The 27,770-nt window shown below is 46.9% G+C and overlaps 1 protein-coding gene and 1 long non-coding RNA gene across 2 annotated transcripts in view; one reads left to right on the top strand and one right to left on the bottom strand.

Moving 5' to 3' along the window:
- Positions 1–2,382, bottom strand: part of GDF10 (growth differentiation factor 10) — a 53,072-nt gene extending 50,690 nt beyond the window's left edge. Inside the window, exon 1 of the mRNA XM_089687556.1 lies at positions 1,805–2,382. Coding sequence (XP_089543682.1) covers positions 1,805–2,009 — 205 coding nt within the window. The 5' untranslated portion in view covers positions 2,010–2,382. The remainder of the gene's footprint in view (positions 1–1,804) is intronic.
- LOC149454414 (uncharacterized) overlaps positions 1–27,770 on the top strand; it is a 59,028-nt gene that overhangs the window by 8,513 nt on the left and 22,745 nt on the right. Inside the window, exon 3 of the long non-coding RNA XR_016314214.1 lies at positions 6,194–6,262. This is a non-coding gene — a long non-coding RNA (uncharacterized LOC149454414). The remainder of the gene's footprint in view (positions 1–6,193; positions 6,263–27,770) is intronic.

Genomic DNA, 27,770 nt, shown 5'->3' with positions numbered 1-27,770 from the left:
TTGCACAATCAGATTGTACAGTGCATGGGCTAGCCTTAGGTCCTGTCCACACCTGTCTGTTTTACATGTGCTTTAGGTACGGTGTGTCAGAAAAAAATCTAGCTTGCTGCATCTTTGATTTGCTTTCATCAAAACGCATGTTATATAGATTTCAATGGTAATGCAACTAAAACACCATAAAACTTCATGTATAACTTAAGCTGGCCATTTACTAATCAATTCTGATTCTACAATCTCCTTAACGGTTGTCATACACACTTTAATAAATTATTTATTTTCTGCTAGATCTCTTCCAATAGGAATAATCAATCTATAGTTGGCAATGCATCCGATCAATATACCACAAAGGAAAAGTCGATTTTGATCAATCTACCAAATATATTATTGTATCTTAATCTGGCCATACACTAGCAGAATGTGGTTGTTGTTTGGGAAAGTCCATTCATTCCAAAACTGAATGTTGAAATCAAATGAAAATTTAAAATGTTTTTTCAACGACATTCATCCAGTCATCAAATGTGCTGAGAATATTCATATCAATTGTTTGAAAAATCTATGTGTATGGTCAGCTTTACGATTGTAAATTAGCAAATATTTCTCTGTCTCCACCATGTAAACTCGTCATCCGATCAATTGAACTGCGATTGTATGAACATGTGTTTGCCGATCCATGCAAAATGTACAATTATTTTCAGTTCAACTGAATACAATCTAAATCAATCAGAAGCTATGGCTATTCGATTGTTTACAGATTTGATTGTTTTGATCGAATTGCACATTGATTGGATAATCAAATCAAAGTATGATCCCCATTAGATCTAACAACTATGTAGTGCAGTGATCTGCCTAATTGGATACAAATTGATTGGATAGTCTAGGTAAGTCTAGTTTTGGGAAATCTAAACTTGATTGTACAGAGATTGTATGGTTAGCTAGTAACGCGTATGATGCCCCCTACGCTGACCATACACTATACAATTAGATTGTACAATCTCCTTTACATCTGTCAATAGCTATAAAGTACAAGGATCTGCCTGACTGGATACTAATTGATTGGAGAGTCTAGGTAGGTCCTCAAATAACATTATCTTGGGAAATCTAAACTTGATTGTACAAAGATTGCATGGATAGCTAGTAATGCGAATGATTCCCCTAAGATGACCCTACACTATACAACCAGATTGTACAATCTCCTTTAGATCTACCATTAACTATACAGTACACGGGTCTGCCTGACTGGCTACAAATTAACTGGATAGTCTTCATTTAACATAGTCCTGGTAAATCTAAAACAGATTGTACAGACCTTGTATGCTTAGCATGTAATGTGTATGGTGACCCTTAAGCCGGCTATGCACTATACAATCAGATTGTATGTTTCCTTTAGATCTAACAACAACTATACAGACCTGTGAGATTTAATAGAAATTGATTGAATTGTATAGGTATATTACAATACTGTACAATCAAATTGCAGTGTGTATGGCCACCCTTAGTTTGGTACCCTGACGGATTTGAGACGTGATGATGATGATGTACAGAGCGCAGGATCTACTGACAACTCTCATTTCTACAAGGCGCTGCACGTATTTATAATCCATAAAGAAGTCCCATCCTTCCAATGATTTCCTTTATCCAGAAGGTAGTACTGCCTGGACCTTGAAGAAGGGGACATACCCCGAAAGCTTGTCTTCAAAATTGTATGTTAGTGCAAATAGAAAAAGTATCACGTCAGTACTCAATTGTTTCTTTATCCAGAAGAACTCCCCACCCCCTCCCACCTACACTCCGACCTGGGACTTACCTGGCTGTGCTCTGTAGCTCCTCACTGTGTTCCCATCCTGAGCTCTGCTGCCTTCCCGACTGTACTTCTCATAGAGTCTCATCATGTGCATGGACAGGGGGTCTGTGGCCGGGTTCAGCATCCCTGCAGGAGAGGGATCACCAGCCTTGATCAGCTTCACTGGACTCATAGACAGGAAGATCAGTATCAAACAATACAGGGACATGTCTGCAGATGTCAGATGGTTTCCTTCTCAGGTCCCTTTAAATATCCTATGACATGTATAGTGATCACTGGTTAGATGTAGTCCCCCTGTGTTCCTGTCCTACCTGATCTCCTGTGTCCCTCCTGATCTCCTGTGTCCCTCTTGATGTCCTATATTCCTCCTGGTCTCCTGTGTCCCTCCTGATCTCCTGTGTCCCTCCTGATCTCCTGTGTCCCTATTGATGTTCTGTGTCCCTATTGATGTCCTGGGTCCCTCCTGATCCCCTGTGCCTCTATTGATGTCCTGTGTCCCTCCTGATCTCCTGTGCCCCTATTGATGTCCTGTGCGCCTATTGATGTCCTGTGTCCCTGTTGATGTCCTGTGTCCCTCCTGTCTCCTGTGTGTCTCTCTGACTCCCGGGTGTCACATTCAAAGCTCACTTTTCAGCTAAAACTCTAGACTTCCAAGGGGCGGGGCTCCACTGAATTTTCCCAAGCCTAGTCCAATCACATCTGGCTTCTGTCTGACTGTGGCCAATCAGAGGAGGACAGTGTTACAACTAGTTCACACATTCTAAACCTGAATGCTTGAGCTAAGCAGTGTGCAGGAAACCAAAATGTTATTAGAAATGATCCGTGTTTGTATTGATACATCAAATATTAGGAAAATGTTTTAATGTTACTAAAATGAACTGAGTTTATATATAAAGATAGTATGAGAAGGTTTCAGCCATCATTTGCTCTGAAGCAGAACGTATTCCTGAGGATTTGGAATCCATACGTGCTCCAATAAATGATCGATTTCTTTTTTGATCGCTCTCTTTCCATAGGGATAATCAGTTTATAGTTGATAACACATACAATCAATATAGCACACATAGGAAGTGGATTTCGACCGTTAGTGAAAGAAGAATTTTGAGTAAAATGTTTATGTTCCCATTTAGTAGAGCTGTGCCCACACTGCATGTTTGTTTTTGTATACGGGGTTGCAGAGCAGAGACATTCTTACCTAATCTGCTGATCCTTCGAGAGCAAGACCGGTCCCTCCCCATATGCTAGCAGTCTTGTGAATGGACTGCTCCTGATGTAATCACGCCTATAGACCAGCTCTAGACATGAGGACAGCAGGGACAGTCCACTGCTGGACATGGGGGAGCACGGTTTTTCGGAGGATGAAAGAATCAGTTAAGTATAGCATTTTGGTGCTCCCCTAGACAAAAGGAGCAGTTAACCTATGCAGTTAGTTAACCCCTTAATTACACCTCCCTGCAGCCCTTTAAAAGGCAAGTTCACCTTTTCATGAAAAGCAAAAAGGAGAACCAAACATGGCTGTGCATGGATCGAAATTTGGACAGTTCAGGGGGGACTGGTCAAATTTTGATGTGTGGCCATTCCCACTTAGTAGAAGTCAATTGTTTGATCAGCTTCTGTCAAAGGGACATGCTGGAAAACTCGATTGGCGTCTGTAGCCAATCAGCTGCAGCCGCTGATCAGTGTATTCTGACAGCTCTCAGAATACAGTGTCTTTGTAGGGGTGTGATTCTTACCTCACTTGTGTGGATGGAGAAATCTGTTAGTATATGGTCCGCTTTACTCTAAATATCCTGGCCATCCCTCTGGAACCTGCTGCACATCGCAGCCATGATGCCCCCTGTTGTCAGTATAGGGGTCTGTAAACTGCAATACATAGCCATAGAGTGAGTGCCATGCTGCAGAAAGAAAGGCTTCTTATTGGTCAGCACGGTAACATGGTTGAGCTGACCAACGAGTGCTTGTCATCGTGAGAATTCTGAGGAATACTCCATCAGCAAAGGGCATCAGTGGGATCCGGAGAGGTGGCCAGGATATTTGGAGTTAGTTCACCTTTTCATTTTTTTTCAAAAGGTGAACTTACACTTTAAGTAAGCTTTAATGCCGGGGAGGCAGCATGTACTCTGTATCATGTGACTGCTGTGATTGGCTGTTATCTGAGAGTTGTTGATGATAGCAGTGTGCTGAGTGCACTCTCAAAACATAACCTCATGCCATCGTGGACGCATATGTGCGGGGGCTGGGCATTAAAGTGGTCATAAAGGGTATTTTTAAAAATTAAAATATTAACATTGTATACCTACCTGCAGACGTGTGAATGGCGAAAAACATTATTTCAATTCGGATTTATTTGTTAAGCCAATCATTTAGTTTAGTCATATTTGTTATGTTAAAATGATTCATTTTCTAAATTAGTTTCTTATAGTTGTTGCTCCAAATCAATTTGTATTTTCGGAAGTTATTTTGGAAGATTTGGATTCATTCCTTATGTTGTAATTTTATTTCGGTGACTTGCTTGCTACTTGCTTGGCGACTTTGATGCAACTTGCTTGTGACTTTGATGTTTTGTGACTTAGGCTTTGGCCAATTATACCAATACAGAGTGTGACACATATTACTGAACTTGCAAAACCTTTTGAAGTCGCAAACTAATGAAAACAAATTAATACGAATGAATTTGTTGTTTTTGTTATAATTTTTTGGGATTTCGTTGAAAATCCTTACTATTATGATTCCGAGATTTGGATACATCTGAATAAAGATAATTTTGTCCAATTATTGATTAGCAATTATACGAGTCGCGCATGTCTACTTACCTGCTCTGTGCAATGGTATCACACAAAGCAGCCCAAAACATCTTCTTTTGGGGTCCCCTGCTGGTGGTCTTGGCTCCTCCTCTTCTCTGTGTGCCATCATAGGAAGCCAATTCCTTTGGTGGCACACCTGCATGCTCAATCCCAAGCTAGGGTGTGTGAGTCCATAGACACACAGTATGGCTCTGCCCCATCACCCCCCACCTTCCCTGCTCCCTCCTCCCTGGATTTGATTGACAGCAGCAGGATCCATTGGCCCCCAGCTGCTGTCTCTGTGTCCTGTGAGGCAAGGAGGAGAGACTAGCGCTGCTGCACTCATGTTGATCCCACTAACCATTCAATATTCGACAATGTTCTGAAAATGAAAATGTGAGAACTAAATTCCTCAGGTGTATGGCCAGCTTTACACCTATATGAACCATGGTCACAGTCTGCCTGCACTGGAATCTGTAAATTAAAAAACTATATAGCAGAGGGACGCTTAGTTCTCAATGGAGCACAAGTCTAGTGATGTAACCACACTTGTAGTCCATTTATACTATCTCTAGCACCGAAAATAAAGGTCTGTACGTAAGCAGGTGCAGTTAGCTAGTCTACCACTAGGTGGCTATGTCCCAAAACTGTGTGGCAATAGTGAATAATGTAATTGGGTGTTAGGTCCCTTTACTCTAAGCCAGGGGTCTCCAAACTTTCTAAACAAAGGGCAAGTTTACTGTTCTTGAGACTTTAGGGGACCAGACTTTGGCTATTGGGAGTAGAAAAGGTCCTGATATCACTGGGAACAGACAATGTTCCAACTTTGGTGTCAGTGGGATGAATTGTGGCAATGCTGCACCCAAATGAAATTTGCATTCTTTTTCCCCACAGATAGAACTTTCTTTCGGTGGTATTTGATCACCTCTGCATTTTTTTTTCACTATAAAAAAAAGAGCAACAATTTTGAGAAAAAAACATTTTTTACTTTTTGCTATTAAAAATGTTCAGTAAAAAAGTTTAAAAAATCAAATTCCATCATAAATTTAGGCCAAAATGTATTCTGCTCCATGTCTTTGTTAAAAAAAAAACCAACCCAATAAGTGTAAATTAATTGGTTTACATGAAAGTTACAGTGTCTACAAATAGCGGTTTATAAACTGGGATTTTTTATTTGTTTTTACTAGTAATGGTGGCGACCAGTGACTTATAGTGGGACTGCGGCAGGCATTCTGACACTGGGGGGAACTGACTTGGTGTCACAGACATTTCCAGTGACACCAATACAGTGATCAGTGCTAATACAAAGCACTGACACTGTACTAATGACAGTGGGCAGGAAGGGGTTAACATGTGGGGAGATCAAAGGGTTAACTGTGTGCTGTTTTACTATGGGCTGTGTGCGTGCTTTATACTGTGAGCACACTGCTTTGTATGGCTGTTCCTATGCAGAGCTATCCAAAGCATTGTGCTGGAGCTGACAGGGGAGAAATCTGTATTGTTTATTGTTTACATTCAAAACAAGTTTTGCATTGCAGAGTAATGCACTGTGCGGATGAGCAGTGGCTCTGGGCAAAGCAACTTAATCTTATGTTGCTTTCTGTTTCAGGTTGTGAATGCACCTACACCCCCCGCTGCCCCCCCATCGGTTCAGGGAGAGAAGAGAGAACACCACACTGTGAGTAAAACCACTACATTTTACACGCACCACTAAGATTAGCACATATAACCCTTTGGTCGCCTCTTCACCTACCAGTGCCATTAGTACATTGTATATATAATTTTTCCCTGATCACTATATTACTGCCACTAGTGACATCAGATAGCGTCAGGGTCAGTTAGCGCCCCTCCCAGCCAGGGTCAGCTAGCATTAGATTGTCTGCACAGTATCGCACTCATACTATAGGTCACTGATCACCGCCATTACTAGTATAGTGTTTGTACGGATCAATATATTGATCATGAACTGAACTATACTAGTGCCTGCTTTGTATAGTATCCCCAAAAATGCAGTGTTAGCAGCATCAGCCCCATTTGCTGCCAGCACTAGCGTTTAACCCCTCTGCTTTTTCGCCGCCGACCCAAAGTCAGCTCTTGCCAGACAATTCGTATGGAAACCTATCATGGTTTCTGAATGTAAAACTTTTTTGGGCCTAAGGGCTCGTTCACACTAGGCTGTTTTGCCAACGCTTGCCAAACGCCCCTATAGCGTTTGGCAAGCGTTGGTCCGGTGTTTGCGGAGCGTTTTTAACGCTCGGCAAACGCTCCGCAAACGCCGCATGTGCGGTTTAGCGGCATTTGCTAGGCGTTTGCCGAGCGTTAATAACGCCCCACAAACGCCTATAATGCATTTGAGTGGTGTTACCGCTCCGCAAACACCCCGCAACCGCGTCGCAACCGCACCGCAAACGCCGGCCGGGCGTTTGTGGAGCGGCACCATAGACGAGAATAGGAGGCTTCAAAGCCTCCTGACTCGACCAGAGGCGTCCGTTTTGCCGCGACGCAACGCGACGCAAACGCTCCTGTTAGAACAGCACCATGTGCTGTAATGTGCAGAGTTGGCAGAGGCGTTTGGGAAGCGGTAAAAACGCTTCCCAAACGCCTCTCTGCCGCCTGCACACAAGGCTAGTGTGAACGTAGCCTTACCCTCAACATGGACATCATCATATGCCCATGTTCTCTGCTGTTGCATATATACCCAACAAGGACCAACAACGTACTGGTACATTCATGGACTTTGAGCGGGATGGTGCCTGTAGCTACAGGTATCTTCCTGGTATCATTTTTTTCAGCTGGTGATCGACTTTCATGTAAAGACAACCCTAGTGGCTAATTAGCTGCTGGAACATTTCTACAAGCAGCAGGAAGAGACGTTCAACCCCCTCACCCCGCCTTCCACTTCCTTCTTGTGCTTTAAAAGGTTAACATTTTAGAGTTACATAGGAGGTCTGGTGCTAGAATTATTGCTCTCGCTCTGACGGGCGCTTTACATTTTTTTAAATTTGTTTATTTTAGTTGAAACTTTTTTTTTACAGTCTCTTTAACTGCTTGCCGCCCTGCCACTGTATATATACGTGTGCAGGGCGGCACTGGGGCGCAAAACCACGTTTTAAAACGGGTTCCGCGCTCCCGAAGTTTTTGCCAGCAGGGGGCGCGCGCGCTTCCGCCGACCCGCGGGTGACACCATTCGATCCCGGAGGGATCAATCATCAGATTTCAGCCAGTGATGTCTGGCTGAAATCAGATGATCGGTCCCTGTCCTATCCTGTCCTGTGTTGACATTTACACAGGACAGGATATGATGTCATTCTTCTCTGCCTGGACACATTCCGTTCCAGACAGAGTAGAAGACATACAAAAAGTGAGTACAAAGCACTACACTAACAGTTAGAACACACCTAGGTCACATTTAACCCCCTGATCGCGCCCCCCCCCCCCAGTTAACCCCTTCACTGCCCTGTCACCAGTGTCACTGATCAGTTAATTGATTTTTACTGATCACTGTATCAGTGTCACTGGCGACTTCCAATAGTGTTAGCGCCCCTCCCAGATAGCGCCAGTTTGCCCGCCAGTACACCAGTAATCCTGTTTAACCCCTTAATCCCCCCCCCAGTTAACCCCTTCACTGCCCTGTCACCAGTGTCACTGATCAGTGAACCGATTTTTACTGATCACTGTATCAGTGTCGCTGGCGACTTTCGATAGTGTTAGCGCCCCTCCCAGATAGCGCCAGTTTGCCCACTAGTACACCAGTAATCCCATTTAACCCCTTAATCTCTCCCCCCCCCCAGTTAACCCCTTCACTGTCCTGTCACCAGTGTCACTGATCAGTGAACCGATTTTTACTGATCACTGTATCAGTGTCGCTGGCGACTTCCGATAGTGTTAGCGCCCCTCCCAGATAGTGCCAGATTTCCAGCTAGTACACCAGTAATCCCATTTAACCCCTTAATCTCTCCCCCCCCAGTTAACCCCTTCACTGCCCTGTCACCAGTGTCACTGATCAGTGAACCGATTTTTACTGATCACTGTATCAGTGTCGCTGGCGACTTCCAATAGTGTTAGCGCCCCTCCAAGATAGCGCCAGTTTGCCCGCCAGTACACCAGTAATCCCATTTAACCCCTTGATTGCCCCCCCCCCCCGTTAACCCCTTCACTGCCCTGTCACCAGTGTCATTGATTACAATGAACAGATTTTTACTGATCACTGTATTAGTGTCACTGGTGACTTCCGATAGTGTTAGCGCCCCTCCCATATAGCGCCAGTTTGCCTGCTAATGCACGGGATTTTTTTTACCAAAAACATGTAGCAGAATACATTTTGCCTTAAATTTATGACTAACTTTGAGTTTACGATATATTTTTTATAGCTGAAAGTAGAAAATATAGTTTTTTTTTCAAAATTTTTGTGTTTTTTTGTTTATAGCGCAAAAAATAAAAAGCGCACAGATGATAAAATACCATCAAAAGAAAGCTCTATTTGTGTGAAAAAAAGGACGTAAATTTCGTTTGGGTACAGCATTGCATGACCGCGCAATTATCATTTGAATTAGTGCAGCGCCAAACAGCAAAAAAAGGCCTGGTCATTAAGGGGGGTAATTCCTCAGGAGCTCAAGTGGTTAACCACTTGCCCTCCTGAGGATTTACCCCCTTTCCTGACCAGGCCATTTTTTGCATTGCGGAGCTGCGTTACTTTAACTGACAATTGCGCGGTCATGCAACACTGCACCCAAATTAAATTTATGTCCTTTTTTTCCACACGAATAGAGCTTTCTTTCGGTGGTATTTGATCGCCTGTTTTTATTTTTTGCGATATAAAAAGAAAAGACTGACAATTTTGAGAAAAAAACTATAATGTTGACTTTTTTGCTATTAACCCCTTGACGCTGACAGTCAAGGTCCAGCCGCCGAGAGGCCACATATTTCCATACCATTTGAAAACACATGTGTGCTGAGAGCAGACACCCTGCACGCTCCCAGCACATATGTCAGTGTCTCACGGAAAGGTTCCCATCTCCCCTTGTGATAGGGACCTTTTCCGATGACACATGACCCTAAAACCCCGCCCCGCCTCCCGGCGTCTGAAACCCCTTAAAGGGCCGGGAGGCGCCAGAGTGAAGAAGTTAAACATGTAAAAAAAATGTGAAAATCAGATTTCGGCATAAATTTAGGCCAAAATGTATTCTGCTACATGTCTTTGCTAAACAAAAATCCCAATACGTGTAAATGAATTGGTTTACATGAAAGTTATAGCGTTTACAAATGGCGGTATATATACTGGGATTTTATTTTTTATTTTTACTAGTAATGGCGGCAATCAGCGACTTATAGCGGGACTGTGGTGAGCATTCTGACACTGGGTGGAACTGACCTGGTGACACTGACATCCCCAGTGACACCAGTACAGTGATCAGTGCTAATAAAAAGCAATGACACTGTACTAATGGCACTGAGCAGGAAGGGGCTAATATGTGGGGCGACCAAAGGGTTAACTGTGTGCTGTTTTGCTGTGTGCGGTGTGTGTGCTTCACTGCAAATAACAGTGTAAATTTGCTGTCCCCTCAAAATAACTCAACACACAGCCATTAATGTCTAAACCGCTGGCAACAAAAGTGAGTGTACGCCTAAGTGAAAATGTCCAAATTGGGCTCGATGAGCCATTTTCCCTCCCCGATGTCATGTGACTACTTAGTGTTACAAGGTCTCAGGTGTGAATGGGGAGCAGATGTGTTAAATTTGGTGTTATCTCTGTCACTCTCTCATACTGGTCACTGGAATTTCAACATGGCACCTCATGGAAAAGAACTCTCTGAGGATCTGAAAAAAAGAATTGTTGCTCTACATAAAGATGGCCTAGGCTATAAGAAGATTGCCAAGACTCTGAAACTGAGCTGCAGCACAGTGGCCAAGACCATACAGTGGTTGAACAGGACAGGTTTCACTCAGAACAGGGCTCGCCATGGTCAACCAAAGAAGATGAGTGCACGTGCTCAGCGTCATATCCAGAGGTTGTCTTTGGGAAATAGACGTATGAGTGCTGCCAGCAATGCTGCAGAGGTCGAAGGGTTGCGAGGTCAGCATGTCAGTGCTCAGACCATACACCGCACACTGCAGAGCAATTGGTCTGCATGGCTGTCGTCCCAGAAGGAAGCCTCTTTTAAAGATGATGCACAAGAAAGCCTGCAAACAGTTTGCTGAAGACAAGCAGACTAAGGACATGGATTACTGGAACCATGTCCTGTGGTCTGATGAGACCAAGATAAACTTATTTGGTCCAGATGGTGTCAAGCGTGTGTGGCGGCAACCAGGTGAGGAGTACAAAGACAAGTGTGTCTTACCTACAGTCAAGCATGGTGGTGGGAGTGTCATGGCCTGGGGCTGCACGACACTGGGGAGCTACAGTTCATTGAGGGAACCATGAATGCCAACATGTACTGTGACATACTGAAGCAGAGCATGATCCCCTCCCTTTGGAGACTGGGCCACAAGGCAGTATTCCAACATGATAACGACCCCAAACACACCTCCAAGACGACCATTGCCTTGCTAAAGAAGCTGAGGGCAAAGGTGATGGACTGGCCAAGCATGTCTCCAGACCTAAACCCTATTGAGCATCTGTAGGGCATCCTCAAATGGAAGGTGGAGGAGCGCAAGGTTTCTAACATCCACCAGCTCCGTGATGACGTCATGGAGGAGTGGACGAGGACTCCAGTCGCAACCTGTGCAGCTCTGGTGAACTCCATGCCCAAAAGGGTTAAGGCAGTGCTGGAAAACAATGGTGGCCACAAAAAATATTGACACTTTTGGCCCTATTTGGACATTTTCACTTAGGCGTACACTCACTTTTGTTGCCAGCAGTTTAGACATTAATAGCTGTGTGTTGAGTTATTTTGAGGGGACAGCAAATTTACTCTGTTATACAAGCTGTACACTCACTACGTCACATTGTAGCAAAGTGTCATTTCTTCAGTGTTGTCACATGAAAAGATAGAATCAAATATTTACAAATATGTGAGGGGTGTACTCACTTCTGGGAGATACTGTGTGTGTATATATATATATATATATATATATGTGTGTGTGTGTGATTTTGCGCACCCGTGCCGCACTGTAGCAGTATTACTGCTATACGGCGGACGGGGAGCAGTTAATAATATATTTTTTTAATGAACTTTAGTGCTTTCACAAGGGATGAACCGTGACAGGTGAACTTTATGGAGAGATCTGGGGTCCACAACAGTCCTTAGACTCCCAGGCCACGACCCCCGATGCAATTCACCCTGCCCACAGGACCAAGTCATATGACTAAGCCCTGTGGGCGGGGTGAAAGGCAGCAAAGGGAAATAGCCTGGGAGAAGCTGACTTTGAGGCTTTGATCTTTGGGCTGATTGAAGTGTGGCCCAATTTCCAGGCTTTTTGACTTTTTTTTTACATTTTCTTCCTAAACTCCCCTGTATGTTGGCCTATGGGGTTTATTTACTAAAGCTGGAGAGTGCATAATCACAGAAATCAATCATCTTCCAGGTTTTATTGCCAAAGCTGAAGTTAGAAGCTGATTGGCTACCATGCACAGCTGCACCAGATTCTGAGTGCTCCAGTTTTAGTAAATCTCCCCCTATGTGTCCATGAACAGTTATGCAGGCCATAGATGGGTCGAAAATCGGCCGATTTTTCGGCCGAAAATAAAATCGGCCGATTTTCAGATCGTTAGTGGGCTATTTGTTCGGCCGTTTTTCGGTATTTTGGCAGATTTTTTCGGTAAAGTTGGAAAGAAAATCGGCCGATTTTCGCGGCAATGATGGGCAAATCGGCCGATTTTTTACCGATAAAAAAATCTGCGCATGAGCAGTGACCTGCAAGAGGAAGACAAAAAGAAGAAAATGAAGAAGAGGATGATGATCAAGAAGAAGATGAGGATGATGATGAAGAAGAAGAAGAGGATGATGATGAAGAAGAAGAAGAGGATGATGAAGAAGAAGAGGATGAGGATGATGATGATGATGATGATGAAGAAGAAGAAGAAGAGGATGATGAAGAAGAAGAAGAAGAAGATGATGATGAAGAAGAAGAGGATGATGATGAAGAAGAAGAAGAAGAGGATGATGATGGTGAAGAAGAAGAGGATGATGATGAAGAAGAAGAAGAGGATGATGATGGTGAAGAAGAAGAAGAGGATGGTGATGGTGAAGAAGAAGAGGATGATGATGAAGAAGAAAAAGAAGAGGAGGATGATGAAGAAGAAGAAGAAGAGGATGATGATGAAGAAGAAGAAAAAGAAGAAGAAGTAGGATGAAAAATAAGAGGAATTCCAGTCCAGCAAAAAGTGTCCCTGCAGAGAGCTCCGCTATTTCTTTGACAGTTCTCTGACAGTTCCTTGACATTTACAGCGGTTGCAACATTGTATCTATTTGTTTCCGAATAAAAACATCTGTATCCTAAATGGAAACAAATAGATACAATGTTGCAACCTCTGTAAATGTCAAGGAACTGTCAGAGAACTGTCAAAGAAATAGCGGAGCTCTCTGCAGGGACACTTTTTGCCGGCTGTAGACGGGATGAAAATCGGCCGATTTTTTTTTTACCATTGATGGTAACGTCGGCCGCTTGAACGACCGATTTTTTGTTTTTTAAAAGAAAAATCTGCCGTTTTTCTCCCCGTCTATGGCCTGCATTAGGCTTTTACAGTCATTTAGAGGCAGGGGCTTTTAGGGGCAGAGATCTGAGTGCACCGAAATCTCATTCAGGAGAGCAACGTTTGGGTAGAAAAAAAGCCCGGCATGGCTAACGTGTTTAGGACTTGAGCGTACATTTGATTCAATGGCTAGAAAAAATATAATATTTTGGTGAATGAAAGGAAGGAACACCCAAACACTTGATGAGCCTGAATGCGTCTAAATACTCCTAAATGTGTTTGAAAAATGTATCTTTAGGCACATTATAAACCTGTCAGGAGAAAGGCGTTTAGAAGAGCCTAGTGTACATGAGGCCTTATTTTCATAAAACCGAGAATTCTTATTGGCTGCATGTATGAACACATTAATAGTACGCTAACATGTTTCGGCTATATCTGGCTAGGTTGTTCTCCTGATTTGCGCATGAAGCTTAAATTTCACCCAGTGAACCTACCAGTAACTCACTTCCTGTCTTAGGGTGACAACGCTTACACATGCCACAGGATCTATTGAGGAGCAGTGTTGTCACCCTAGGTTGTTCTAATTTGTGCATGAGGCCGTATTTTCACCTGGTGATCCGGCTAGTAACTTGCTTTCAATCCTAGCGTGACAACGCTTACGCATTCCATGGGATCTTTGGAGGAGCAGTGTTTTCACCCTAGATTGTTCTCCTGATTTGTGCATGAGGCCTTATTTTCACCTGGTGACCCTGCCAATAACTTGCTTCCTGTACTAGGGTGACAACGCTTACTCATTCCACGGGTTCTATGGAGGAGCAGTGTTGTCACCCTAGGTTCTCCAGATTTTGCATGTGGCCTTATTTTCACCTGGCGATCTGGCCAGTAACTTGGTTCCTGTCTTAGGGTGACACCGCTTACTCATTCCACAGTATCTATGGAGGAACGGTGTTGTCACCCTAGATTGTCCTCCCATACCTCCCAAAATTTTAAGATGGGAACAAGGGGCCCCTATTAGCAAAATGATGTAGGCATAGAACGCAGCACTTGCTATTCCCCCTTAAAGGAGAATTATATGAAAAAAAATTGTTAAACACACAAATATTTTTTTTTTTAACACTAATATTCCTTTATACTGGCTTACGAAATTTACAAATGCAGCAATCTAGAAATTGGATGAACGGTTTAACACTGTGAAACACTTTTTGAAAGTTAAATAGTGCATGTTCTATACAACAGTATAGGTCAGACCAAAAAGAGGGGAAAATGAGTAGGAAAGAGGGACAGAGGGACTTTTTTCAAAATCGGGGACAGTTCCTCAAAATCAGGCACAGCCCCTCGAAATCAGGGGCAGTTGGAAGCTATGTGTTCTCCTATTTTAGACTGCGAACACCTTCTGTTATCCTCTTCTCCATTAGGCCCTGTTTACATGGGTAGCTGGGGAGGTGATAAAAGCAGATGGTTGAGCTGTGATTTTACTATGCCCCAGTGCACCGAAAGTTACATGGACACTGAAATTCTGATATATTTCTGTCATTGCAGAAAATAGCCTTAGCCTAAAATAGGAAATCTAGTGCAACCAACACACTTAAAGGCCGGTAAGCTGCAATAATTTTTATTTAGATATCCTTTAGGTGAGATCAAGAACAATCCTGATTGGTTGCGGTGGCCTATAGTACTCTACACATGGCTCTTTTCTGTACTCATGTCGTTAAATCTACATTTCTATTCAAGCTGTCCTGTCAAACAGATGATAAATGAAGACCAGCGAACATCACAAGCAGATAATGATCCCCCCCCCCAAACTTCTCAGAATCTTGTTTGCATTTCTGGCACCCCAAATTTCTGATGCCAATTAACTTGTTGCTGCCCATAAACATCCTCTTTGATGCTTTTGGAGGGGTGCTCCACCAGTGACCCCAGGAGGGGGATACGTAACTCTCTTTGTGGCCCTATTTGTGCTGTCAGCAGCCTCCACACAATCGAGGGCCTGTGAAAGGGAGGAAGAGCTGCAGGAGGCCATATTAGGCCCGGGCACGTCTTGTAAGCTGGCCCCCGCTCTCTCCCTCCTTTTACCCTCACCCTATTCAAACACAGATTTAGCACAGCTCTTTAACTTGCATTAAAACCCGCAGGACACAGATACTTTTACATGGTGAAGAAGGGCCATAAAACTACACAACAGACAAGAATGGCTGAGCCTTCCCTGGTTTGTTTTACTACAGAGCAGCGGGAGGGCAGGACTTTTGTTTGGCTCGGCTGGGCCTCCATTATATGGCTGGGGGGATGAAGTAAAGTGTGTTTTGCTGAAAGAAGTGGGTCTCAATGGAGAACAGCAATGACAAGTCAGAGAGAGGGAAAGAGATGTCAAGGGACAGACAAAATAACTCCCTTCTCTTTCTTTCCCTGATAGAGGAGTTTCAGTTACACAAACCCGGGCCTTGCCATTGCCTGTGCAGGCGGCACAATTCTTAAAGGCTGAAGAACAGCGAAAGAAATAAACTGGGCTAAAGGCAACTGTAGTAAAAAAAACAAACAAAAAAAAGAAAAAGACTTTTCAAGCAATTATAATGCCTACTGCTTATCCTTAAAGAATATGTAAACCCAACAATTTACATTCCTGCTATGTGCCTGCTGTACCATGTCTTGTATGAAAAAGTATCCTGTCCTCTTTGTATCTCTTCCTTTGTGTGTTCCTGTCAGTCCCTCTGCTTTACTATGAAAAACTGACCACACTAGGCGTGAGAGCACAACATTGTCAGTTCTCTAGCTGTGCTGGGAACTTAGCCTGCTCTCTTCCAATAATCAGACTTGTGCTGACATGCCCCCCCTTTCCCACACAGCCATTCACTGGGAAGGTCAGTGTGTTGCTGTTTCCCTCTTTCTACACCCCCAGCTCTCGAAGGGCCATATGCAGGTTACATAGTTAGGCTGAAAAAAGACAAAAGTCCATCCAGTTCAACCATTAAAAAAAAAAGTTATAATCCTATACCCACAGTTGATCCAGAGGAAGGCAATAAAAAAACAACAGGTGAGAACAGAGGGTATGTTATCACTGTAAAAAAGGGGGAAAACATTATTTAGCCCGGGCTCCCCCCCCCCTCCCACCCAGAGCTCAGCGCCACCATGGGAGCCCCGCTCGGGCCCCTCCGGCTCCGCTTGCAGGGCGCTCCCTTGCCTCTGCTAGCGGGGAAGCCGGGAGGAATCCCCGCCATCAGCGGCCCTCGTTGGGCGGGGCCTCGCGTGGGGGAAGCCCCTCCCCCCTGCCCACACAGCATGGAGGCAGGAGAAGAATCTGCGGCTCCTCTACTGACAAGGTGCAGGTCAGGGAGGGAGCAGCTCGGTGGGCGGGGCCTCGCGCGGGGGAAGCCCCTCCCCCCGCCCGCATGGCATGGAGGCAGGAGAGGAATCTGCGGCTCCTCCACTGACAAGGTGCAGGTCAGGGAGGGAGCAGCTCGGTGGGCGGGGACTCGCACGGGGGAGGCCCCTCCCCCCCGCCCGCACGGCATGGAGGCAGGAGAGGAATCTGCGGCTCCTCCACTGACAAGGTGCAGGTCAGGGAGGGAGCCCTGCGTGGGAGGCGCACAGCTGCGGCTGCCGGGCTGTCTCCTGCTGCGGCCGGCGGGCCCCCTGAGAAGTCTGGGGCTCCGGCTCCAGTGAGGCAGCAGCGTGGGATCGGCACTGGACGAAGTGCAGCAGAGAGTTCTGCGGCTGCTGGGCTGTCTAGTGCTGCGGCCGGTGGGCCCCCTGGATGGTCTGGTGCTCTGGCTCCACAGCAGCATCAGCGGAAGACTGGAGCAGGGCGGAGGGCAGCTGGAAGTGCTGCAGGTCAGAGCCCAGGGACGGCGGTGAGCGTGTCTGGTGCCGGGAGGCGGAGTCGTGAGCGGCACAGACCAGCAGGACCCGTGGCTCCTGGGACCGGGAGGCCATCTTAACAGCGTGCGGAGGACGAGAGTTCGGAGGGTGAGCTGTCGGAACCCGATGTGGGGGCGACGGCTGGCCGCTCTACAACGGTGGATCGTGAGAGCGCGGCTGAAGGGGCATCTCCTGGGCAGCCTGGTGAGTTACCTGTTCTGGGGTCTATCTCTTTTTCTTCTGCGTTACGGGACCTGCTGGGGGGTGGTAGGGCCGCTACGGTGGGTGTGGCCTCTGCAGCGTGCACTGTTGGCGTTCCCCCGTTGGGTATGGGTGGGGGTCTCGGTGATGTGATTTCCGGTTTGCGGGACCTGTTGCGGCGTCTTGAGTGGGGCGGTGGTGGGGCGCCTGGGCCTGCTTCTGCGTGGCTCCCGCCGGATGGTGGGGAAGGTTTCGGGGTTCTTGTACAGGACAGTGGGGACGTGCGGCGTCCGGGGGTCTCTTCTCCTCCGGGGTCTGGGCTAGGGGTTGTTCTGGCCATGACAGGTGATCAGGGTTCTGCGGTGTTGGTGCGGATTCGAGGGTGTCCGGGCCTGTCGGCTTGGCGGACTCGGCCAGGGGCGAAGTGTACGTGTGTTTTGAGGGCTCTTTGGGTGCGCACTTACAGTCGGAGGTACGGGAGAAGCTTTGGAGTGGGAAGTACGTTGATATATTCTCACTCTTGCCTTTGGAGCATTTTCCTTTTGAAGAGTCCCGGGTTGACGAGAGTAGGTGGGTGGAAGCGGAGCAGTGGCGTTTTCGTTTTATAACGCGTGCCTTTGCAAATTGGTTGCAGGCGTTCGCGATCATGGCTAGTGTGATTGGGGAGGAGGCTACTGAACATTGCTCAGCACTGTTCTGTTACCTTGATGCCATTGGTGAGGCTCACGGGATTTATGGGGGTACTGCGTGGATTCGGTACGATGAGCAGTTTAGGCAGCGGAGGGCGGTTCGCCAGTCGTTGCGTTGGGATCATTAGGACATTGGCCTCTGGATGCGACTCATGACACCGGCGAGGGCCCCTGGTTTGTTTTTTCAGAGTGGGGCCGGCGGTTCGTTCTCCCCGGGACAATCGGCCTCCAGGCATCAGGGGTTCTGCTGGCAGTTCCAAGAGGGGACGTGTCGATTTGGTGGGTCTTGCCGGTTTCGGCACGAATGTCCCGGGTGCGGGGGCTCCCATCCCTTGTCGCGCTGTTTCCAGCGGGGTCGAGGCCTTCCCGGAGAGCGTGCTGGTAAGATGGACGACTCCGGTGCGAGTGGAATGGATGGGGCCTTTCTTAAAGAGGTATCCTGATTGGGCAGCTTCAGTGCTGTTGACGGCAGTTTCTCGGAGGGTTTTTCGCATCCCGTGTACTTTGACATTGATTCCTCCTTTAGCTCGGAATTTGCGGTCGGCCTTGCGGCATGAGGAGGGGGTTTCGGCTAAGTTGCGTATGGAAGTGGGGTTGGGACGCATGGGGGGTCCGTTTGCTTGCGCTCTGTTTTCGGATTTGGTTGTTTCTCCCTTGGGGGTTGTGCCCAAGAAGGAGCCGAATGCGTTTCGGTTAATTCACCACCTGTCCTTCCCTAAGGGGGGGGGTCGGTGAATGATGCTATTGATTCGGAGTCGTGTTCGGTGTCTTACATGTCTTTTGATGAGGCTGTTTTCTGGGTCCGTCGGTATGGGCGCGGTGCGCTCATGGTGAACTTGGACGTTGAGTCGGCGTTTCGGCTGTTGCCAGTCCATCCGGACAGTTTTCGTTTTTTTGGGGTTGTCTTTGGCAGGGCTATTTTTACGTTGATAAGTGCCTTCCTATGGGGTGTTCTATTTCTTGCGCTTTGTTCGAGCAGTTCCGTTCATTCGTGAAGTGGGTGGTGCGGGATGTCTCAGGGGTGAATTCGGTCATCCGATATTTGGATGATTTTCTTTGCGTGGGTCCGCCAGATTCCGGCGTATGTGCAGTTTTGCTGGCCACTTTGCAACACGTTGCGGAACGTTTCGGGATTCCTCTGGCGGTGGATAAGACTGTGGGCCCGGCTATGGTGATGACTTTCTTGGGCATTGTTTTGGATTCCGGCACGATGGAGTGCCGCTTGCCTGAGGTTAGGCTGGTGGCTCTACAAGGGGAACTACGTGGGGTGCTGGGGCAAGCGAAAAACAAAAAATAAAAAATTCAGCTGCGGGCCTTGCAGTCGTTGTTGGGCAAAACTTAACTTGCTTGTCGGATTCTGCCCATGGGTCGGGTGTTCTGCCGCCGGTTGGCGGCGGCGGCGACGGCAGGGATTACTTCCCCTTTACATTTTCTTCGGTTGACTCGGGATCGTCGGGAGGACTTGCATTTGTGGCACACCTTTTTGGATTCGTTTAATGGGCAGGGCTCTCTGGATGTCTGGCCCTGTTAGCAATTTTGACTTGGAATGGTTCAGGGACGCGGCGGCGTCGGCAGGCTATGGGGTTTTTTCCAGGGTCGAGGGAGTGCGGCCTCGTGGCCTGCTTCCTGGCGGGAGGCGGGTTTTCTTCGCAACTTGGTGTTGTTGGAATTTTTTCCGGTGGTGTTGGCGGTTGAGGTTTGGGGAGAGAATTTTCGAAATCTAAACGTGCGTTGTCACTGTGACGATTTGGGGGTGGTTCAGGTCATCAATCGGGTCTCAGCTTCTTCACGACCGGTGGTGGCCTTGCTTCGCCATTTGGTGTTGCGTTGTCTGCGTCTGACTGTTTTTCTCCATGCAGTGCGTCTCCCTGGGGTTGATAACACCGTGGCTGACGCTTTGTCTCGCTTTCAGTGGGACAAATTCCGAGAGGTGGCGCCGGTGGCGGAGAAATACGGGGTTCCTTGTCCCGGCGGGCTGTGGGAGATTGCCTTGGAGTCCTTGCGGGCTGGATCCGGCGTTCGGTGAGTGCATGCTCTAGGGTCTGGCGGGAGTGGCTGGATCAGCTGCAGCGGGTTGTGATTGATCCCTGGGGGCCGGAGGTGATTTTGGCGGTATTGTACTTTGTGGCGCGGAATTTTGAGCGGGGGGTGTCGGCTGCTGCGGTGGATCGCCGATTGGCGGGTTTGACATTCTTCTTTAAGTTGCAAGGGTGTTGGGATTTCACTGAAGATTTTTGGGTTCGGCAGGCTCTCCGGGGTTACCGGAGCGCTCATCGCTGTAAGGATTCTCGTCGTCCGGTGTCTTTTGAGTTGTTGGGGTATTTGTTTGTGCATTTGTGGTCTGTGTGTTCTTCGGACTTTGAGGTGTGCTTATTTCGGGTGGCTTTTGCGGTGGCCTTTTTTTGGGGCGTTGCGTATTGGGGAGCTCGTTAGTTCGTCCAAATCGGTTCTTGGGGGGGTTATTGGTGGATGAGGTCAGGTGCTCCGGTGAATGGGTGGAGGTGCTGGTACGTTGGTCTAAGACGGACCAATTGGGACGTGGTGGTCGGGTGCGTTTTTTCGTTCTTCCGGCTTCACTGGTGTGCCCGTGCGGGCGGTTCAGGAATTTTTGTCCTGTCGTCCAGTGGGGCAGGGGTGTTTTTTCAGGCACGCTGAGCGGGAGCTGGTGCGAGATGTCAAGCTGGACTTTCTTCAGTTGCGGCGGGCTTATCCGGGGATGGTGGTGGTGTGGTCCGACATTGTCGCCCGTACCTCTTGGCGTTGGGCGCGGTCGGTGGAGAGGCTCAACAAGGCTCGGATCAAGGTTAACAGAGAGGTAGGGCATTTCTTTAGTCACTATGGGGGGTTGGTGGTCTGGCACTTGGAGTTGGAGGTGGATACTTGGCGGTATCTGAGGTGCAATGGGGTACATTTGAATGCGGTTGGGACGGATTTATGGTCCCTGGATCTGCAGGATGGTATACAGCGGGCTGTTCGTTTGTGGCGTGGCACGCATGGGTAAGGGCTTACCCAGCGTGCTGTGGCGGTTGTTAGTCTTTGGAGGCGGTTCTTATTTGGAAGGTAAACAACAATGGTGTGGGACCCATCCGTGGTATGGGATGCCCGGGGACATTCCCAGTTAACCAAGGTTTAACTGGAAGGTGGTGGTGCTGCACTGCGGACGGTATGGTTGTCTCCGAGCTGGTTGGTTGCGGCTGGAGGCCTAGTGTATATGGTTGTCCGCAGGTGCATTTCGGATCGTTTTGGGGTGCCTTCGAAGACCAACAACAATTCTGTGGGTTTCTGTTATAAGGAATGGTTGGTGTATTGTAACTTGAGTTGTTAATAAAAGGCCATGTTGGCCATTTACTCCAAAATTGGTGTTATGTCTTCTGTTAGTATAATTGGTTAAGGGGAAGGGGGTTGGTGCGGAACGGTAATGGTGGTAATGGGGAAGTGGACGAGCCTATCTCTGGTGCAATAGTCATGGCTCAGTTTACAAATTTTGTTCGCAATACAAACGGATTCATTGATTTTCAATGCATTTACAAAGTTTTTTTTAATCATGTCCCAGTACAGTACTATGCCTTTAACCACCTCCAGTACGGCCGTTGTATATAAATGGCCGGACAGTGGCAGTGCAGGGTCGGGTGGCTACCCCGCCCCCTGCTTGTGCGTGCTCCCTGGGAGCACGCAGCACCGCAATCGCCCGCTGTTTCCTCCAGACACAGTGAAACACCGATCGTCATGCGAGGTCCTGATCATGTAATCACTGATTGGCCAATCAGTGATCACATGCAGAGTAGTACGCATGATGGTAATTATGACATTGTTCCTCACCCCCTACAACTAGTACAGTGTCACTATGGTGACATTGTACTGCTAGGGTCACAGTATGTAAAATAAAAAAAAAACATAAATAATAATATAAAAATGTAAAACAAAGGTTTAAAAATTATAATTTTTGGTTATAAACTAATTTGGGTTATATTTTTTTTTCTAAAAAGATAACGGAATAAATTTTGGCCAAGATTTATGATGAAATATTATTTATTTGCAAAATTTTATAAGAAAAACACTTTTTTTTTAAATTTTTGGACATTTTCATTTACATAGCAAAAAGAATAAAAATCCCAGTAGTGAATAAATACCACCAAAATAAAGCTTTATCTGTCTCAAAAAAATGCTAAAATATTCATATGGGTACAGTGTTGCATGACCGCGCAATTGTCATTCAAAGTGTGATAGCGCTAAAAGCTGAAAATTGGGGGTAAAAGTATTCGGGCTTGAAATGGTTAAAGTGCATTTTATAAAGAGTTTTGAACAGATAAGACTTTTTTTTACTATTTTCTGAGCTCCGGAATGGATTAATTGGTTTTCAATACATTTACAAATTTTTTTTAATCATGTCCCTTTATGCCTTTCAAGTGCACTTTTTTTGACTATTTTCTGACCTCCGGAACGGATTAATTGGTTTTCAATACATTTACAAATTTTTTTTAGTCATGTCTCTTTATGCCTTTCAAGTGCACTTTATAAAGAGTTTTGAACATATGAAACGTTTTTTTTGACTTTTTTCTGACCTCCGGAACCAACTAATGCATTTACGAATTCATTTTTAATCATGTCCGTGTACAGTATTTATGCCTTTAAAGTGCACTTTATAAAGCATTTTGAACAGATAAAATACTTTTTTTAACTTTTTTCTGACCTCCGGAACGGATTAATTGGTTTTCAGTGCATTCCTATGGGAAACCACGTTTCGGTTTACAAATTTTTTGCAATACGAAATGTCCCGCAGAACGCATTAAATCCGTAAACTGAGGTACACCTGTACTTTAAAGCATTGGTGTCAAACTGACTGCCCTCCTGCTGTTGCCAAATTACAAGTCCCATGGGGCATTGCAAAATTGACAGTTACAAGCATGACTCCCAAAGGCAGAGGCATGATGGGACAAGCTGTGAGCTGTGTAGCTTTGACCTAAATTGAATAATGCCCCTTCTGTAAGTGTAGGCTATTTATGAAAATGAGGCTTGGCCTCACAGTGGAAACTGCCTGCATACTCTTGCCACATGAGGCCGGGCTTTGCTGTGCACCAAGAGGAACCCAGGACCCACTGCACCAGCGTAGGGTCTGACAATGGGTCCAAGGATTTCATCCCCATATATAATGGCAGTCAGGGTGCCATGGTCTAGCCTGTAGAGGTCTGTGCGTCCCTCCATAGAAATGCCTCCCCAGACCATCACTGACCCACCACCAAAATGGTCATGCTGAACCCTCATCAAGGCCCTCTCCTCCAATCCTCGCCGACTCTTCTCCACCTTCAACTCTCTACTCTCTCCACCCCCACCTCCACCCAGCACCTCACTCACCGCCCTTGAGATTGCCAATCACTTCAAAAACAAGATTGACACAATTCGCAAGGACATTGCCGCAACTCACACGCCCTCTCAACCCGTCCCCTCTCACACAGCTACCCCCTCATCCCCCCCCCCCCTGGACATTACCCGCAGGGACTTCGTCACTGCTCAAACTCCCTCCGACCCCATTCCCCCTCACTCGGCTACCCCCTCATCACCCCTCTCCCACGGCCCCACCACTGCTCTGACCTCCACTCCCACCCCACCCTACATTCCTCATACTGAAGCTCCCCCAACACTCCACACCTTTGACCTTACTACCATTGAGGAAGTCTCCAAGATCCTCTCTGATGCCCGCCTCACCACCTGCCCCCTCGACCCTATCCCCTCACAATTCCTACGACCTCCCTCCCCCTCCATCCTACGCTCCCTCACCCACATCTTTAATCTCTCCCTCTCCTCCGGCACTTTCCCCTCCCCACTGAAGCATGCACACATCACCCCCATACTTAAAAAGCCCTCCCTGGACCCCAATGACCCGAACAACCTCAGACCCATCTCCCTGCTCCCACTTACATCTAAACTCCTCGAGCGTCTCGTCTACACCCGCCTATGCTCTCACCTCAACGACAACAACCTCCTCGATCCCCTACAGTCTGGCTTCCGCCCCCTACACTCCACCGAAACCGCCTTACTCAAACTCTCCAACGACCTTCTAACCGCCAAAGCTAATGGCCACTATTCAGTGCTCCTACTCCTTGACCTCTCTGCGGCCTTCGACACAGTTGACCACCCCCTCCTCCTCAAAATACTACACTCCCTCGGCCTCAGAGATTCTGCTCTCTCCTGGCTCTCATCCTACCTGTCACAACGCTCTTTCAGCGTTACCTATAATGCTACCACCTCCCCCTCACTCCCCCTCTCTGTTGGGGTCCCTCAAGGCTCTGTCCTTGGGCCCCTTCTCTTCTCCATCTACACCTCCTCCCTTGGCCAACTCATACACTCTCACGGCTTCAACTACCACCTCTATGCCGACGACACACAAATCTATCTCTCAACCCCCCACCTCACCCCTTCGGTCTCTGCCCAAATCACACACCTACTGAGCGACATATCAGATTGGATGTCGCTCCACTTCCTTAAACTGAATCTCTCCAAAACCGAGCTCCTTGTCTTCCCCCCAGCCCGAACCCCACCCCCCATTGACTTCTACATCACATCCAACAACGTCAATATCAAACCCGCTCTGCAGGCCAGAGTACTTGGTGTCATTCTGGACTCCAACCTATCCTTCCAGCCCCAAGTCCAATCTTTAACAAACTCGTGCAGACTCCACCTCCGCAACATCGCCAAAATCCGCACGTTCCTAACCCCAGAAACCACTAAACAGCTCATCCACTCCCTCATCATATCACGACTCGACTACTGCAACTCCCTCCTCACTGGCCTGCCTCGCCGCTGGCTATCCCTGCTTCAGTTGATCCTGAATACGGCTGCCAGACTCATTCACCTTTCCAACCGCTCCATTTCCGCCACCCCCCTCTGCCAATCCCTCCACTGGCTTCCGATTGCGCAACGGATCAAATTTAAAATCCTAACACTGACGTACAAAGCTGTCCACCATACTGCCCCGAACTACATCACTGACCTAATATCCAAGTACCGCCCAGCACGCACACTCCGCTCCTCACAAGACCTCCTTCTCTCTAGTTCCCTGGTCTCCTCCTCCCATGCCCGCCTCCAGGACTTCTCCAGGGTGTCACCCATCCTCTGGAACTCCCTGCCCCAACCCATCAGATTATCACCTACTCTCCTCTCCTTTAGGCGCACCCTGAAAACCCATCTCTTCAGGGAAGCCTACCTCACCCCTTGCTAACTTGCTGACCTCCTCCACTCTTCCTACCACTCCATCCCCCACAGCTATCTCCTCCTGTACCACTATCCCACCCCTTCTAGATTGTAAGCTCGAAAGAGCAGGGCCCTCGATCCCCTCATGTTTTGCATTGTATTGGTATTGTTCTGTCACATGTTCTGTCCCCCTTTGTAATGTACAGCGCTGAGTGAACTATTGGCGCTTTATAAATACTGTATAATAATAATAATAATAATGTTACAGGCAGCATAACGTTCTACAGACCCTTTCATGTCTTTCACATGTGCTCAGGGTGAACCTGTTCTCACCTGTGAAAAGCACAGGGCGCCAGTAGCGGACCTGCCAATTCTGGTGTTCAATGGCAAATGCCAGTCAAGCTCTATGGTGCTGGGCAGTGAGCACAGGTCCCATTAGAGGACGTCGGGCCCTCGGGCCACCCTCATGAAATCTGTTTCTGATTGTTTGGTCAGAGACAGTTACACCAGTATCCTGCTGGAAGTCATTTTGTAGGGCTCTGGCAGTTCTCATCCTGTTCCTCCTTGCACAAAGGAGCAGATACCGGTCCTGCTGATGGGCCTTCTACGGCCCTGTCCAGCTCTCTTGGAGTAACTGCCTGTCTCCTGGAATCTCCTCCATGCTCTTGAGACTATGCTGGGAGATGACACAGCAAACCTTCTGGCAATGGCACATACTGATGTGCCATCCTGGAGGAGTTGGACTGTCTGTGCAACCTCTGTAGGGTCCAGGTATCGCCTCATGCTACCAGTAGTGACACTGACTCTAACCAAATGTAAAACTAGTGAAAAACAGTCAGAAAAGATGAGTAGGGAAAAAATGTCAGTGGCCTCCACCTGTAAATCCATTCGTGTTGTGGGGGTCTTCTCATTGTTGCCCATCTAGTGCACCTGTTGTTAATTTTGTTAACACCAAAGCAGCTGAAACTGATTAACAACCCCCTCTGCTACTTAACTGACCAGATCAATATCCCAAGTGTTTAATTAACTTGATGCTAGACTCTGATTAAAAAGTGTTCTTTTATTTTTTTGAGAAGTGTGCTTTAAAGGGTTAGTTCACCTTTACCAAAAAACGTCAGATAAATGCAGATAAGGTGTGCCTATTGATAAAAACCAGCTGTGAGCTGTGTAGCTTTGACCTACTTTGAATAATGCCCCTGCAGTAAGTGTAGGTCATTTATGAGAATGAGGCTTGGCCTCACAGTGGTTCCTGTTCCTGGAGCAGTTCAGATCAAGGCTTGGTTGTTGTTCAGATCAAAACGAAGTGTGGATCTGCCTCTGTTATCTAGCGCAGCATATCGCTCCAGGCCCTGGAAGACGTCCATTGTGATGAAACGTGCAAGACAGAGCTACGTGCTGACCATGCACCAGGAAGCTACAGAGTCTGTTTTCCTTGTATGCTGGCCGGATTCTTAATGTGATTTTTGTATGCTGATATGTAAGTGCAATTTAATTAAGATTTACACCATGTGGAGCATATTCTTTTCCTTTGAGCATTCTTGGAAGGGAAGAGATCGAACGGAATAGTCCATTGCTCGGTCCTTTCCTTATTTGGTGGGTCCACAAAGGAGGCTTGATGTGGAAGGAGGTCTGATGGAGTCCATGATATACGCGTGCTTGTTTTGACTTCTCTGACTGGCTGCAGGGTCAAAACCTTTTAGTTAGCGCATAATTATCCTTGGTGGGAACCAAGGTATCTCCTTGCAGTTATTGGTGTTATTTATTTATTTCAGGTACTTATATAGCGCCATCAATTTACACAGCGCTTTACACATATATATTGAACATTCACATCAGTCCCTAACCCTCAAGGGGTGTACAATCTAAGGTCCCTAACTCACATTCATACATACACATATTAGGGCCAATTTAGACAGGATCCAATTAACCTACCAGCATGTCTTTGGAGTGTGGGAGGAAATCAGAACAAACCCACGCAAGCACAGGGAGAACATGCAAACTCCATGCAGGAGGCGCCATGGTCGGGAATCGAACCTATGACCCATTTACTGCAATGCAGACATGGTAACCACTAAGCCACTGTGCCGCCCTGGTGTTACAGCACTTTATCGCACAGTTTATCGCAAGTTTGCAAAGGACTTTTTACTTTTGGTGATTTCACATTTATTTGGACTTAATTTGAATTTTTGTACTCATGTTTATTTATTGCTTGTTTATGGATATATATTATTATCTTTGTGCACATTTAATTTTAGCATAGGTTGGTTTCTAGCCCAACAGATTTACATTTACAATAGGCCATTTATGTACCTCATGAATCCTGACTGGAAAACTCCTCAGACGTTGCTAAGAGATATTACTGCCTGCTTTCAGTCATAGTAGTGAGCTGTCAGATGCCGAGCTCAGAGCTACTGCATCAGGAGAGAGAAAGCACATGTGAGGGGGTTTGAATCAGAGAGAGCTCACTCCAGTGAAGGTGAGCAGTAACAGCTAGGACTCTCTCAGCAATGTCATTAGCAACATCTTAGGAGTTTTCCAGTCGGGCTTCATGAGGTACATAAATGGCCTTCCCTTACAGCAAAGGCATTATTCAACTTTGGTCAGAGCTGCACAGCTTGTTTCTA

The sequence above is a fragment of the Staurois parvus genome, unplaced genomic scaffold, assembly GCF_062004578.1.
Source record: "Staurois parvus isolate SC_StPar_1 unplaced genomic scaffold, SC_StPar_1.0 ptg000430l, whole genome shotgun sequence".
Classification (NCBI taxonomy): Eukaryota; Metazoa; Chordata; class Amphibia; order Anura; family Ranidae; genus Staurois; species Staurois parvus.
This window is presented reverse-complemented; position numbering and strand designations above follow the sequence as displayed.